This window comes from Spermophilus citellus, assembly GCF_964194105.1.
Source record: "Spermophilus citellus genome assembly, chromosome: 1".
NCBI classification, from domain to species: domain Eukaryota; kingdom Metazoa; phylum Chordata; class Mammalia; order Rodentia; family Sciuridae; genus Spermophilus; species Spermophilus citellus.
In genome coordinates this window covers 195,681,067-195,696,093 of record NC_138182.1, presented here as the reverse complement: position 1 = coordinate 195,696,093, position 15,027 = coordinate 195,681,067, and the positions used below count along the sequence as shown (strand labels likewise).

General features: G+C 40.7%; 1 protein-coding gene across 2 annotated transcripts in view; it reads left to right on the top strand.

Annotated features, from left to right (window-relative positions):
* Window positions 1–4,726: 4,726 nt before the first annotated feature.
* Window positions 4,727–15,027, top strand: part of MAN2A1 (mannosidase alpha class 2A member 1) — a 175,916-nt gene continuing 165,615 nt past the window's right edge. The window contains exon 1 of one of the 2 annotated variants that reach the window (XM_081291424.1): window positions 4,727–4,941. In XM_081291424.1, coding sequence (XP_081147550.1) covers window positions 4,798–4,941 — 144 coding nt within the window. In that variant the 5' untranslated portion in view covers window positions 4,727–4,797. The remainder of the gene's footprint in view (window positions 4,942–15,027) is intronic. The other variant, XM_081291425.1, reaches the window with a different exon arrangement.

Genomic DNA, 15,027 nt, shown 5'->3' with positions numbered 1-15,027 from the left:
CTTCACTGGCCAAACTGGTGAGTTGAATGGGAATATGATAGGCATCACTTCTCCTGTTCTTTTTTCTTTCTTTCTTTTTTTGGTATGTGTTGGCATGAATCCCCACAATCTTCCTAGTGAGAGTGAAAACTTCAGGAGCTTTCACTTAGCTCTTCCTACTATAAAGACCCTCATTCCATGGGTAAGCAAACCAATGTGGGAATTCTGTCTGTAGCTTTGTATGTCTATTCTAAATATGCATTCAAGACTTGAAAAAGTAACCACACAGTTGATGTGCTGGCCAGCTGAACTAACCAGAACCAACTATGAGTTGGGCATGAGCTGAAACTTCACCCATCACCTGAGAAAGATAAACTTCAACTTCGGTTGGAGGGTCATAGTGATTTTATTTTGTGTGTGTGTGCCCAGGACTTAGAACTGATCGAGAGCATATCTGATGAACCTGAAAAGATCTGTATATATCCTTTTCATTAATGTACAGTCATTCTAGTAAATAACCACATGTCTTTTGGGGGAAGGCTCATGTTATGTTATATTGTGTGTATGGTGGCAACCGAGCAAGGTCCTTCCTAAAGGGGATACAGACTCAAACAAAGGATTCTGGGTTTGTGAATTGATTTAGGTCTGAAAACTGCATGAGAGGCTGTGACGGTCCATTATAGCAATTCAAGTCAGATTTTGGCTACCTGACCTAGTGCTTTACCTGTTAGAAATATTAAGCAATACCCTATGTTTCCTATCTATTTTGTTCCCAGTACATCTCTGTGTGCCAATGAAGTCTGACTGCCTGCTCTCTTTTAAGGTAGATGTGACCAATTGTCTTTGTTAATTAAATGCTTCAAGTCCTCTGATGTCCTTGGATCCTGTCATCCCTGTTTGAAACCAGGGAGCTAATCTCGACAGGTACTTTCTATAGTCATACTTGACCTATGGAGGGAAGCATCCAAAGAGATTTTCAAAGATGCAGGTGTTCTCCTCACTAATATATGTTTCAATGCTTCAGTGAAGGGCATGTCTTTTGGGTCTTTGCATGGAACACATCTGGGGAATGGATGTGCAAGTTACATATAATAAATCCAGTAGATGTCTTTATTTTCCTAAACTACTGGATTCCTTGTTCTATTTCATGTCATCAAGTTCTGGCATCTCAGTCTCATAAGTTGTCTGTCACCACTGAGTCCACATTTTCACCAATCAAGTTGTTAGAGCCACCCCTAGCTGCATCAGCTAACTTCACACAATAAATTTGGTTCAATTTAGTATTATATTCCATCCTCTGTGATTTGACACCCTTAAAATCCAATTCTTAATATGGTCTCCAAGTTTCTGCCAATAAATATTAGCAAAGCATTATAGTTATTCTGGTGTATAAATTATCTCTCCCCACATAAGAGTGTGAATTTATTCCCCAGGAGCATGTTGAGAACTGACCATAGGTATGAGTATTATGGCTTTAGAGGGTGATTGTAATGGTAGAGAGAGAGAGAGAAGAGAGAGAATTTTTTTTAATATTTATTTTTCAGTTTTCAGTGGACACAACATTTTTATTTTATTTTTATGTGGTGCTGAGGATTGAACCCAGCGCCCCGCACATGCCAGGCGTGCACGCTACCACTTGAGCCACATCCCCAGCCCTGTGTTGGGTTTTGAGGAGAATGAGAATTCCCTCTCAAGGCAAGATGTTTCTGATGGCTTTAATGGAAAAGATGAATATTTTAGAGAAATACATGTGGGGATTATCACATTTTCAAGCAGAGGAATACTAGTCTCCTCAGACACTGGAGGGCAATCTACTTCTATTGGTAGGAGAGGCTGAATGACTTGGGTGGATGGATATCAGATTGTCAGTTTCATTTGCATCCAACTCATTCCAATCTTTGGATCCTATTATTTACCAACTAATCTCTTAACTTTTATAGAAAAACTTGTCATGCTTGTGAATTCAATAGTAATTATAACTCAGTAACCTGAAAATTAAAATCTTGTGTTTTATTTTCAGCAATATTATTCTCATTGTTACAATAAGTAAGAGATTATTTCAGAAATTTTTTAAAGAGAGAGAGAGAAGAGAGAGAAATTTTTAATATTTATTTTTCAGTTTTCAGTGGACATAACATCTTTATTTTATTTTTATGTGGTGCTGAGGATCGAACCCAGCGCCCCGCACATGCCAGGCGTGCACGCTACCACTTGAGCCACATCCCCAGCCCCATATTTCAGAATTTTTATAAAATCTTTTTGGTTCTTATACCATAACTCCAAGTGTTAATAATGCATCTGTGCTTGTCATTTCTGTTTATAAGTATTCAGAAGCACTAAAAAGAATCTTTCTGTACCATAGTCCTGATAATCACCTTTATAGCCCCAGCTGTCAAATGTAGCTGGTGCTTGGTCCCCAAGCTTCTTGCTTTAGTTGGCACTTCATCAGAATAAACCATAGGTGATTAATTAATTGAGATGCTCTGCATGCCATGAATGACTAGATTCCACCTCTCTTTAGCAAGGAGCTCAAGTTCATCTTTGCAGGTCTATCTCATGTGGCCTATTTCCTAGACAGGAAAGTCTTGATAAAAATAATTATTAACTATAATAGGAGATTTGAGTAATGAGGGATTCACTAGTAAAAAGAGCCTTAGAGAGGGGCTGGGATTGTGGCTCAGTTGTAGAGTGCTTGCCTTGCATGTGGAAGGCACTGGGTTCCATCCTCAGCACCACACAAAGATAAAATAAAGGCATTATGTCCATCTACAACTAAAAATATGTATACACATATAAAAAAAAGAAACCTGGAAAATATAGACATAAGTAGCTACCAGGGAGCTAACCTCATAACTAATCCTTGGGCTGAGTGATAGAGGGGCTAAGGAAGATCCCCTGTCCCTCCTACAACTAAGATCTAGACTTTATTTGGAGAGTCAAAGGCTGGCTAATTGAATAGTAGAGAAGTCACTACGGTGCTAAGTCTGCAAAACTTTTTGAAAATATGCCTTCTGGGACTTGATGCAAATTTCCTCCCAGGTGCCAGGGAAGCTGTTTATGAAGTAGTGTCTCACACTATAAAACTGTTCTGGCCACCAAGCCATACAGGAGTTCAGAGCTGAAGAAACCTAGGTATGCTGCAAGAACCTGTCTACCAATTCACCAAAATCAGGAAGCACAGAGTTCTTTTCTTCCTGTAATATCTCTTCAGCGCCCTCTACTGACAAAGCTTCAGTCCCAGAAGGCAAAGAAAAACCTGTTTAAAAGGCCCAGATCCATTTTCACAGTGCAGTAAAAAAGGGTGAATTTGAAGCTGAAAGGCAAAAAATCAATAATCGGCACAAGCATCACTTCTCAGATTGTTCTTATAGATTTCGTTGGCAGATGCCTACTTCTGTCTGGAAGGGCCTTTGGCATGCCCTTTTTCCCCAGGTTTCACAAGGATGACACCAAAAACAAAAGAGGAAAAGATAAGTCAAACAGAATTTTGAGATTTCTTCTTTTCTTACAGCCCTTCATGGAATACCCTTCTAAGTCGTGCTGAATCTGGGTGTTCCAGCACAGAAAACCTGAGCAGCAAAAGAGACACTGGGAGTAAGGCTATACCCTGTGGAACAAGGTCTGCTGGAGCAAACCTGAATGCAGTTTATTGCTACCCTTAACTCCTGCAAATCCGCCTCCCAGGTCATAGAAGCCTCCTGAGGTCTTCCTACTGCCTGGGCGGGCCCGGCGGGCGGCGCGCCGTGATTGGGCGCCGGGGGGCCCGCCCCCTCATCCCGGCGCGTCGGGAGGGGGCGGGGCTAGCCGCCCGCTCTGCTCCGGGGCTGCGGGCGCCTATTGACCCAGCCGCTGCCGCGCCGCCGCGGTCTTCTGCTTGTGGCTGGCGGTGCTCGAGCGCCCAGTGGCACTGGAAAACCGGTGCTTCCTCACGCTGCTGCCGCCGCCATCTCCGCGTTTGCGGGCGGGAAGGAAGGGGTGTTTCAGGGCTGCAGCTGGAGCGGGCTTCTCTCCGGGGACGGTCCTCTCCTGCTTGCTCTCCTTTTTCTCCTCCCCGCGCCGCCGCCGCCCGTCCCCTGCACCCTCCCAGTGCAGCCCGGGTCCGGGAGCGGGGAGGTAGGGGCGCGGGGCGGGAGAGGCCGGTGAGCGGACGCGCACCCTGAGGAAACTCCTGTCCGATCCATAAGCCCCGGCATCCAGGGTGCACCCCGGTCCGGCCCCGGCAGCGGTGGCAGCGGAGGCAGAGGCAGCAGTAGGAAGGGGCTCGGTCGGGGGAGGCGGGGGCGGTGCCGCGGGGGCGGGTCCGGCCGTCCCGGAGCTAAGTTGTGTGGCTCGGCTCCTCCTGATCTAGTTCCTTTTCTCTGGTCTCTTCGGACCTGGCTGTGCGCTGCCGGCCTCGGAGCCGCGGAACCCGCGCGTTTTCTGGGTGAGGAGGACACGCCTGCCCTCGTCGAGAAAACTTTTCCTGCCGACTCAGTTGGGGCGGTGGTGGCAGGAAGTCCGGACAACGACCTCTCTCCGCCTGCTAGGCGCGCCCTGCCGGGTGTCGGCGCTGAGCTGGAGATTAAGTTTGTGGGAGCCCCTATCCCCACTGTAGGAGAGTTCCGCCTCGAGGGGAACGCCTGCCCCGGGGAGGGCAGTGGGCCAGGGCGAAGGCCCAGCGCGCTTGGTGGCGCCGGAGACGAGGTGCGGAGGGCTGTCCGGACCCACACCAGTACCCGAGAGCGCGCAACCTGGGAGCAGGGAGCCTCCGGCGGCCTTTTCTAGAGTCCACAGCCCTCCACCTTCTCCGAGTGAGGACGGTGTCCGGGTCCTGAGTCTATGAGGAAAATGAAGTTAAGCCGCCAGTTCACCGTGTTCGGCAGCGCAATCTTTTGTGTGGTCATCTTCTCGCTCTACCTGATGCTGGACAGGGGTCACTTAGACTACCCTAGCAGCCCGCGCCGCGAGGGCTCCTATCCGCAGGTAAGCACCAGGCAGCCGCGACGCTTGGCTCTAAGTGGGTAAGCTGAGGGCCTGTGGTTACTGGCTGCTCAGCGCCAGGGCAGGGTGAGGCCGAGCCTCCTTCAGCCAGGGCTCCGAAGCTTGGACCGCGGTGACCACGACCCGGGAACCTCCACCTCCCAGGCACGCTGAGTTAACAAAGTGTCTGGCGGCGTGCGGTGGCAGTATAGCGCTCGAGGGAAGTGGGCATGTTCTGGCCCTCGCACCCCGGCCTGAGCACCTGCTGGTTGGGGCAACCGGTGTACCGAGAGGCACCCCTTCAGCAGCAGCATCGCTGTGATAGCCCCTGGGATCACCCAGGGTTAAGCCGCCGCGCCAGCCCAGACCCCTGAGCGCACCAGTCGTGGAAATTGATCAAACAAACCACACTTGGCCTTTTTTTTTTTTTAACATTTTTCCTTCATGGTCGTTTAAGAGACAAAAGTTTATTTCATTTTGTAGCCCTCTTCATGTGGATCGCAGGGTAGAGTTTAGTGTCGTCATTCTTCAGCTGTTACATAGGGTTGGTTTTGAGCAGGCGTGGGGAGCCGAGTGAGGAAGCGTGTGTTATACTCCAGCCGGAAGCTGTGGGGCGCTCAGTCCTGCTCCCGGTGGTCAGATTGGCAAATGAGTTAGAAAAACGATGCGACTAAAGTGTTTTATGTAAAGTTACCAAAAATAAGTAAAACGACGCAACCGGTTCTATTTGGAAGGGTACCCTACGACATTGAAAGTTCAGTTTGTAGCTCTTTTCCAATGACCTGTAACACTTAGGAAATTTCAGTACAAGTAAATATTGTGTGACCTGTAATGAATGAATCTGAAGAACTCATGCTGACAGGCTAATCTAGAAACTACTTGACTCCTTAGGCACAGAGAAATTTAGGCCGCGAGTGCGTGGCTGTTTTAGTTTTTTTTTTTTTTTTTTTTTTTTTTTTTTGTGTGTGTGTGTGTGTGTGTGTGACAGCTTAAATGACCAAAAGTATCCTTGCCCTTTCTTCTGACATGCTAGGGCAAATGGCCTGGATTTCATTGAAATTAATATACAAACTTTACTTGAATTATTGTGAAGGTGAGAAAAGACTCTCTTATGGATTGATTCTGTCATCTTTTCAGAGCACTCAAAATATTTTGCAGGTGAGCCACATTAAATATCCCGTAGGCAGATGTTTTGAATTTTTACAAGCTTCCGTTTCCCCTAGATTGTATGATAGAGAAAATATTTAACAAACACTGTGGGCTGATTTTAACTTTCAAGTTTACAGTTTACCCAGTGCTTGTTGATAAGGTTGGAGAAAACAGTGTGACAAAAAGTAAACCCTCTGAAGCTAGAGAGAAAAAGGAGTTCTAAGCTTTGTTTGATATGTTGTGTAATTTGGGGGTTAAACTTACTGTGTTCCTACTTCCCCCTTATTTTCAGAATTTTCTCCATTACAGGAAAAAAAAAACATAAAAACTGATTTACTTAAAGTGTTGTCTTGAGTAATGTACATTGACTTTTGGCTTGGTGATCACTTGAAAACGATTTATGCAAACATCTGCATTGGGGTTCTCTGGCAACTTTGACATTTTACTTTGTTTCTAAAGAATGATTGACTCATTCATTTACTAGGAAATCTTAAGCAAAGTTAATTCCAGTATTTTAATATTTATCTCTAGTACTCAGTAATGGGCTTAGGTTCTGCTTAAAGTTAAAGCATTTGGTGGAAAGGGATAGTGGCTGCTAGGACAGAAGGGCACAGTGTGTGTGTAGTGCTTTGTGGGTAAGAGGGGGAGGGTTTGGAAGGTGTTTTTTGTAGTTAAGGTTGTCTTTCTCAAGTTTTTACTGTTGAATTTTCACTGTAGGAGGAAGGTACTCTTTGTTGGTTGAGTGTTGGCAGGCCACTGAATCCCCAAGTAGGTAGACTTTATGAGCTTCACTTTTTCCTATCTGACATTAGCCTGTGCGTATTTCATAATAAACTTGACTGGTACAACCACCACCTAGTAGGTATGGAAAAGAAGGCACAGAAGAGATTATCTTGCCCAGGGTCACACAGCTAAAAGCTAGGACTTGAACAGGCAGCTTTTGGAGTGTAGCCTCTTGGCCACTCTGCTGTCCTGACATTTGAGAATCCTTTGCCTATAGTTTAGGCCTCTGCTTGCTTGTGGAAAGACCTAGTGGAGCGGCATGTTGCTCTGTGGAATCTTAGCTTATGCCTTTTTTTTTCCTTTTCTAAAGGAACTTTTATTGTAAAGCCACAATGAATGTGGTTCTTTTCCTGAAACATTTAGTGCTTGAGATTTCTATCTTCCCAGAATCTCCCTGCTTATTTCACAACTAAACAGTGTAGTGAAAATCATTATGCAGCATAGCATACAGCATGTGAATTGATTCTTTAATTTTTTTCATGACCTCTGTATGTTGCTCTTAATTGATAAATAACACCAAACACAGCGAAAGTGGGTTGCTGTATATTTCTCTGATGAGTTTGCATACCGAATTCCTGAATTTTAGTAGAACCAAGGTAGTCTGCCATTGCATGTCATTTTTGGTGTCTAGTAGAATAATGTATCTAGAAAGTATGAGTTTTCTCTGTATTGTCCATTTAGTTTTCTTTCAGTTGATATGGAACCTTCAGTAAGGTATAAATTCCATTTTGTAAGCAAGGTATTTTTACTTAAAGACCATCCAAAATTGAGAGAAATCTCTTTGCTGTATTTTGGGTTTTTGTTCTTTTCCCTCCTTCCCTGACTTTGTGTTTTCTACCACTTGACCAGACTTCTAGGGAAGGAATGGGCCCACTCAGAGTATTCCACTTTCATCTTGGGAACTGCCTTCTCCAATTCTTTGGAGGGCTTTCCCCTTGTGCTTCCAGGGAGAATTCCTTTGAAGGCTGGCAGCAACAGGTGGCTTATTCTTTTAGCTTGTGTGTGTGTTTCAAGATTAATAGTAAAAATTCCACTCTGGATCAGAGGCTGGCCAGAACAGTAATCCCCTGAAAATTCTTTATGGTCAGTTGTAATAATTTGAACAGATGAAAAGAGGAAACATTGTTAAGGTCTCCCTGAAAGTCTTCATCATTCTCCCAGGAAGATTTCATAAGTTGCTTACTATCTTCAGCATGAGTAATAACAAGTCTTATTAATGTCTTATGTTTGGATCTGGAGAATTAAAATAGTAAGTTAGGTTTTTGTATCACAAATAATCAATTTTTAAATAACAGGAATATCGTATGACCATCAAGATTAATGTTAGCTTCTGTAAGTCTCTACAGAAGTTGAGATTCTGGTGGAAAATGTGAAAATCAAGTTCAAACCTTATAATATTTATCAAGTATGGAACACTCTAGTTTCCATAAGTATTTGATTACAAGTCCTTAGAAGGTAGGGACGTTTATGCCTTTTATTCCCTTTAACTTCTATAATGGCATTATAATACACATTTAAAAAAGTGCTTCAGTGCTATATAACACTAGTATTTTTTGAGTCCAACACAATAGACCTTAATAAAAGTTGACCTATGGCTGGGGATGTGGCTCAAGCGGTAGCATGCTCCCCTGGCATGCGTGGTGCGCTGGGTTTGATCCCCAACACCACATAAAGGTATTGTATCCACCAAAAAACTAAAAAAATAAATAACTTTTTTAAAAAAAGTTGACCTATGACAATAAGTATAACTAGGACCTTGATTCTCAGTTTTTTTTTCCTTTGTTGTTTTCACGAATCTGTAAATCTTATGAATGACATATAGGAAAAATATGATTTTCTCCCCTCTTTCCAGTGCACTGTATTTATAAATGGTAGCACTTATTGCCCTGAGTTGATCAGATTTGTGTCTGATCATTTGTCTCCTTTTAGGTGATACAAGGCTTGAGAGCTTTTGGAAAGTGATGGAACTTTGACAGAGGTAGCAGTTAGGAATTCAGAACTTTAAATCCCTTTGCGGTTTCCCTCTTGAGTCCAACAGTCTTGTGGGACTCTGAGACCTAAACTTCTATGAACCAACTGTGCTAGATGCTGGTGACTGCCTTTGGTATGAGGTTTCATTTTATTATTTTAATTGATCTGAATGTATTGTTCCCAGATCAACACTGTGTTCAGGGTTTGGACAAACACTTTAGTCACAAAGATGTAATGACTGTTTATTGAAAGGGTATTTTCTGTTACTCATTAATTAGCATTATGGGATATTTGGACTATGGACAGAACATTGAAAATGACCACTTTTGTTGTTGTTTTTAATCTCAGTCAACTGTTGCTTTTTATGAGAGCTATAAAACCTTGTATATTTTTTGAAAGACAGAAGTGTTGAGACATTTCTTGAAGTAGTAGTTCAGTGGCTGGTGCTGATCACCTGCTCTACTCTTATCTGTTTTTACTCTGTAGCATTAAGTTTTCCCTTGTTGTTTCCCAGGTCCATAGAGAGACTTTTAAGAAGGTGGGAGGATACCTAACAGCTTTGGTTATCTGTGGTTGCTGGATGATAAAGGCCTCATTGCATTTTTGGCCAGTTCTGAATTGGTAGTCAGGTTCCTGGTAGCAGCGATTTTTATCAAGAGTTTGCTGATTCTTATAATTGCTGTTAGTAGTTTGATCAGGAGAGGAAGTAGAACATTTGAGCTAAAATGGGTTTTGGTTTTAGTTATTAAGACAAGCTGCTAATTTTAAGGTTGAAACCATGTTGAGGTTCAAACAGGTTTGGAGGGTTGATGGTATTGTAGTGGAGCTCACACCTGTGCTTTAGTAAGTATTGCTAAATTTGCCTTATGATAGGAAGGAAGTAAATCATTTGATTAAACTCTGAATCTCTTGGTGTTATCTGAGAATGCATTTAAGATAATGCTATTTGTATTCTAAAAGCAGATAAATGCATAGTTAAGAATCTTATAAATATTTTAGTGTTAAACTTCTAAATCTAACATATTGTTTTCTAAGGAAAAGATTGCTCTTGGAGCACTTTAGTTTAAAACTGCACATATTCTACCTTTTTCTGCCTCTGTCCTGGGGTTTTGCAACCTCTTTGCTATTGGCATTTTGGATATGAGGATCTTTGGTGTTAGGGACTGTCCTGTGCTTTGTAGGATGTCTAGCATCATCCCTGCTGTCTACTCCAATATATGGCAACAGCACTGTTTTCTTTCTCTTCCCAGTTGTAGCAATCAATGTCTCCAGATATTGCTTAATATCTACTGTGGGGGTGGTGGGGGAATTGTTCCCATTGAAAATCACTTTTGCTACAGTCAAGCCAAAGGCCTTTTCTTTATACCCAGTGCACTTTGTTAGCATTTTGCATTTTAGGAAAGAGTGGTTAAAGGTATAATTTCAATACTCAAAAGGATAACTAGCATTTTTTGATGTATGAACTGTATTTTTCTCTGGGCCTAAAATTCACTTATATATTTAAAATTCTAAATTGTAACATGTTACAGAAAACATAAGGCTAGATTATGTTCATATACAAGTTGAAGAAAAAAATGTAAGTTTATTATAATGAAACTTAATTTTTTTCTAATCTTTACCACCTGGACATATATATTCTGAGAAAAACATAACGGTCAGATCTTGGTAAAGAGATCATCTTTTACTTTGTACAGGTGGAATTAGAGGTCGCAGTAGTCTTGGTTTACTCCCTTGCCTTTTATCATAGGAAGATAAAATGTATTGATTAATTATAAAGTGTTATAAAATCATATGCATAATTAATTTGAGATTCCAAAAATTTCTCAGGCAGACTGTGTACTTTTTTCAGTGTAATCCTTTGTTTTAATTCTGACGATTCTGGTTATCATATTTTATGTGCCTTTCTGAGATGAGGGAAGGCAGGAAAAGAAACTGGGAAATAAAGTGGGAAGAGGCTTTCCTTATGTTCATTTTGTCTTCTCAGTAGCAAGTTTTAAGAAAGGAGGATGGAGGTGAGTGCAGGAAGAGAATGAAGTTTTTAGTAAATATCTTCTCTTTTGTCCCTAAGGTCTTAAAATCTGCCTGAGTCAGCTAACCATAAGCCAAATTGGACTACTACCTGTTTTTTTTTGTGTGAGCTGGAAATTTTTAAATGGTTAAATAATGCTTCATGGTGATTCTTCTCCAGATTGTCTCTGGTGCTTTCACATTATAGTGGTAGAATTGAATAGTTGGAACAAAAACTCTCTGGCTCACAAAAAGTAAAATATTTACTGTCTTGCCCTTTTCAGAAGAAGTTTGCCAATTCATGGCTTAAAGTATATTTCTCTATCAATCATTAACATTGGAGGCAAATAATATGTTTAGGGCTGTTGAAGCAAACTTAGACTAAATAAAAAATGAAAATTCTCATAAACTGGTTATTAAGTAAGCATTGGTAAAAATTTTTTTTTTTTTGAGTGTGGCTTAAAACTTGTGTAATATATATGTTTCTTAGATTTCCATATCCTTGGGCAACATCTATGCTAGAGGACAGGCATGCTTAATGCATTAAATTTTTTTCCCTTCTATCACTGGAAGGTTTCTCACTATAGAACTGCTTTGGGAAGGAGTGTTCTGGATCATGAGCTATGAAAAATTCATTGACTTCAAGATTGAAAACCATGACTTTATAGTGGTTTGAATCTGCTGTAATTCACAGATGACCTGCATTCCAAGTCTAATCTGAGTGGGTTAGTACTGTAGAAGTAGATCCCAGGTGTAGGTATCTTCTTAGTAAATCATAAAAATAGAACAGGACTTGGCAGTTCTCTCTGAGATCCTGAGGGTTGCCTAGTGTGGAGGTAGAGAACCACCAGATTGTCAGCAGGGTTACTAGACTGCTATTCTGTTACTTAAGGAGTAAGTAATTCCTGCTAATTTTTATCCATTTTCTTCAGTCTTTTTAAATATTATCATCATCTTCTTGCATTTGTAGAGATTATAGTACCATGTTTAAATTGCAGTATACTTAGTTTGAACCAAAATTCATCTCATTGAGGGGTGTTTAAGGTTAATGCTAAGTTTTTAGTTTTTTTAATTGTTAAATGTATGTATTTGTGTAAATAAAGATTTGTGTGTATTTTCCTGCAAATAAATGAATTTCCCACTGATTTTCTTAGCAGGCCCAGAAAAATTAAATGCTTTTTTGAAGAGCGGAGCATACCCCAAATCTGACTTTATGCTGTATTCTTGCTAGTGAGCCATATTGTCCTGAATCAGGAGCATGAAGAGCTGGGGACTTTGGCATTGATTTTTGTCTTTTAAACACTTAGGCATTTATGAAAGAATAGATCTATATCTAAGTAAAAATTCAGATCTGGTGATATTTTATTTCCTTTCAGGGTTAGGAGGACAGGGCTGAAGACATCCTTTGCAGGAGTCCTTTCATTTTCCTTTGTGCCACAGGTGTGGAGGAATATGGAGTTCATGAGTCTAGGCCCTGGCAGTAACATTATGAGCAGCACAAGAGAATGGAAGCCTAAGATTGTGAATTATTCTCAGAATTATTTTCTCCATTAAAAAAATCCTGAACTTGCATTTTAGAATCCAGTAAAATAGTCATTCTTTTTAAGAGTCATCAGCATTCCAGAGAAGTCTTACATATGAAAACGTTGTTGTAGAATTTTAGAGTAGGAAGAGTCCTTCCAGGTCAGTTAATTTAGTTTTTGATTTTTCACATAAGGGCACAGAGCCACATAAACTAGATCTCAGCAGTTTGCCCAGTCATTGCTTACCTGGAATATACATCCTGACCTATAATTCAGTCTTGATATATCATACCAAATGTGTATTTGAGAACTTACTATGTTTTAGGTACTTTGAAAATTGTGGTAGACATGTTAACTATGTTTCTTGTCTTGAAAGAACTTCCTACTTATTTGGGGAAATAAAACTACCATATGTGAAACAATAATATACAGTAAAGAGCTACTTAATTATTCATTAAATGAATTAATTTAAAGAGCTTAGAATGGTGCTGGGCACATATTAAGTACTCAGTAAATGTCAATTATTATCAATAGATAGAAGTTTATGGTGTACCTGTTGTATACCAGGCACTGTTTTAGAGTCCAGGGATTCAGGAACTGAGTCAAAAACTATAGTCCAAAATCTTATTTTGTGTTTTTAATAGAAGGACAAAGACCTTAAAAGGAGTTCTGAAACTCAAGTAAGTTTGGGTGATGGCCAAGTTGAAGTTGACCAAAGGAGAGGGGAAAGAAACTAAGGTTTTCTGATTGGACTTTGATGGAAGGAAGATCTTTGCTAGTGTAAAGGGCAATGCTTCCAAAGCTTTGGCATCATGAAGGACCTGGTATCTTGGGAAGACAGGAGGAGAATGGCTTGCTTTGGAATCAGTCTGGTGTGTGTAAAGACTAGTTGGGAAAACATGATAGTTTGGGACCAGATAATTAATTGCCACAAGAGTCAGTCTGAAGAGTTATGTGTTAGATGGTAGCAAACCACTCAGAATTATTGAGCATGCCAGGCAGCTGCTTGAGAAAAGCAGTGTTAAGAGAATTAATTTTGTAGAAAATTTTAGATCTGGAAGCTAAGAGAATATTCAATCTAGATTATTCTGGTAGCAGTGTGTAGGAAGACTCAGAAGCAGGAAGGCAGCTGAGAATCTGTTTGAGGTAATACAGACATAAGGCAGTAAATCTCTGTACCAGTATTGAATTGGCTAGAGTAGAAAGAGAGAAAAGTATGGAGACATTTTGTGAAGAGAAGCACCAGGGCTTTCTAACAGATATGAAAAAGGCTAATGATGATGTGCGGCTTGAGTCAAAAATTTTCTTTCACCTTTTTCCTTTGGGGCATTGGAGACTGGGTTATATTGTTTGCAAACAAACGGGTGGGTTGAAAGACAAGCTGGTTTGGAAACCAAGTTCAGTTTCATTATAATGAAGTGGATGTTAGTGGAAATAGCCAAATGGGCTGAGTGCTGGGACCAGAGAGCAAGGAAAGGAGATGTTGATCTGGGCGTCATCAGAGTCGAGAAAGAATGAGCTCACTCCGGGACTGTGCTCAATAAGGAGAGCAGAGAGCCAAGTACATTTCTTATAGCCAGAAGCTGCACTTCTTATATTAAGATTATTGTGCAGCAGATGTTAATAAAATAAAGCAGCTTGTATTCAATTTGTCAGAAACCAGCTCATAGAACAGCATACCTAAGAAAAGATAAGATTATCATAAGGAATAATTTCAAAGATTCATTTCAGTAGGAGACTTAAAAAGACCCTTGTCATCCTTAGTACAATTTATTGGTATTAGATTAGTTTTTCTAAGTTCTAAGAACATAGATTGTGTGGATGGGGAGTGAAGATGAGGTGGTGAAGAGGGAGAGAGATACTAACAATCAAAAGACAGTACCCCAAATGGCAGGGTTCATAGCTCAAGGTTGTTTCAAAGGTCAGGGAGATTTCTGAGAATTGTCTCTTATTTTTTGAATAAAGAAGATCCCCTTTTGCTTGGTTGGCAACTGATAAAGTAAGAACTGTCTGTGACCCAGGGCCATCTCTGGAACACACGTATGGCCAAATGATGACAAAACTTGAGATGCACAATATTTTTTGTAACTTTAAGGGAAGAAGATCCAATAATTGTTTTAAAAAATGAGATTTGAGATCCTCAGAAATTTCTAATGTTAACTCTTCTTTTATAGCTGATAGTATGATGTTTAGAAATTGCTGTTATGTTCTCATATATTAAGTCATGCCTTGCTGTTCCTTACTATCCCACGTAGACCAGCTGGTTCAGATGGATTTTTATACAGGAAGATGTAGGTAAAAAATATGTAAAACTTTAGAATCCTTGGTGCTCATAAAGCATAGTCAGGAAATTCACCATTTATATTAATTCAGTTGGGGCTTGCCTAAATACCTGTCTTGTTAGTAAGAAGTTGAAGGGCCTTATTTATGAAATTATTAGTATAAATAAGATTAAAAGGGAGGTGGATTATACTACTTAATACAATTCTGCTTTCAGAGGCTCCCCCAGACTATTTCTGTGTAAAAAAATGATCTCAGGCATGTCAGTTGCATTTATTTTAATAGGCTAATACTGTTTAGGTTGATTGGCTTTTTTCCTTTACTGACAGTTATTCTCTTTTTACATTGAAATTCTGTTTTCCAAAATTACTTGTGT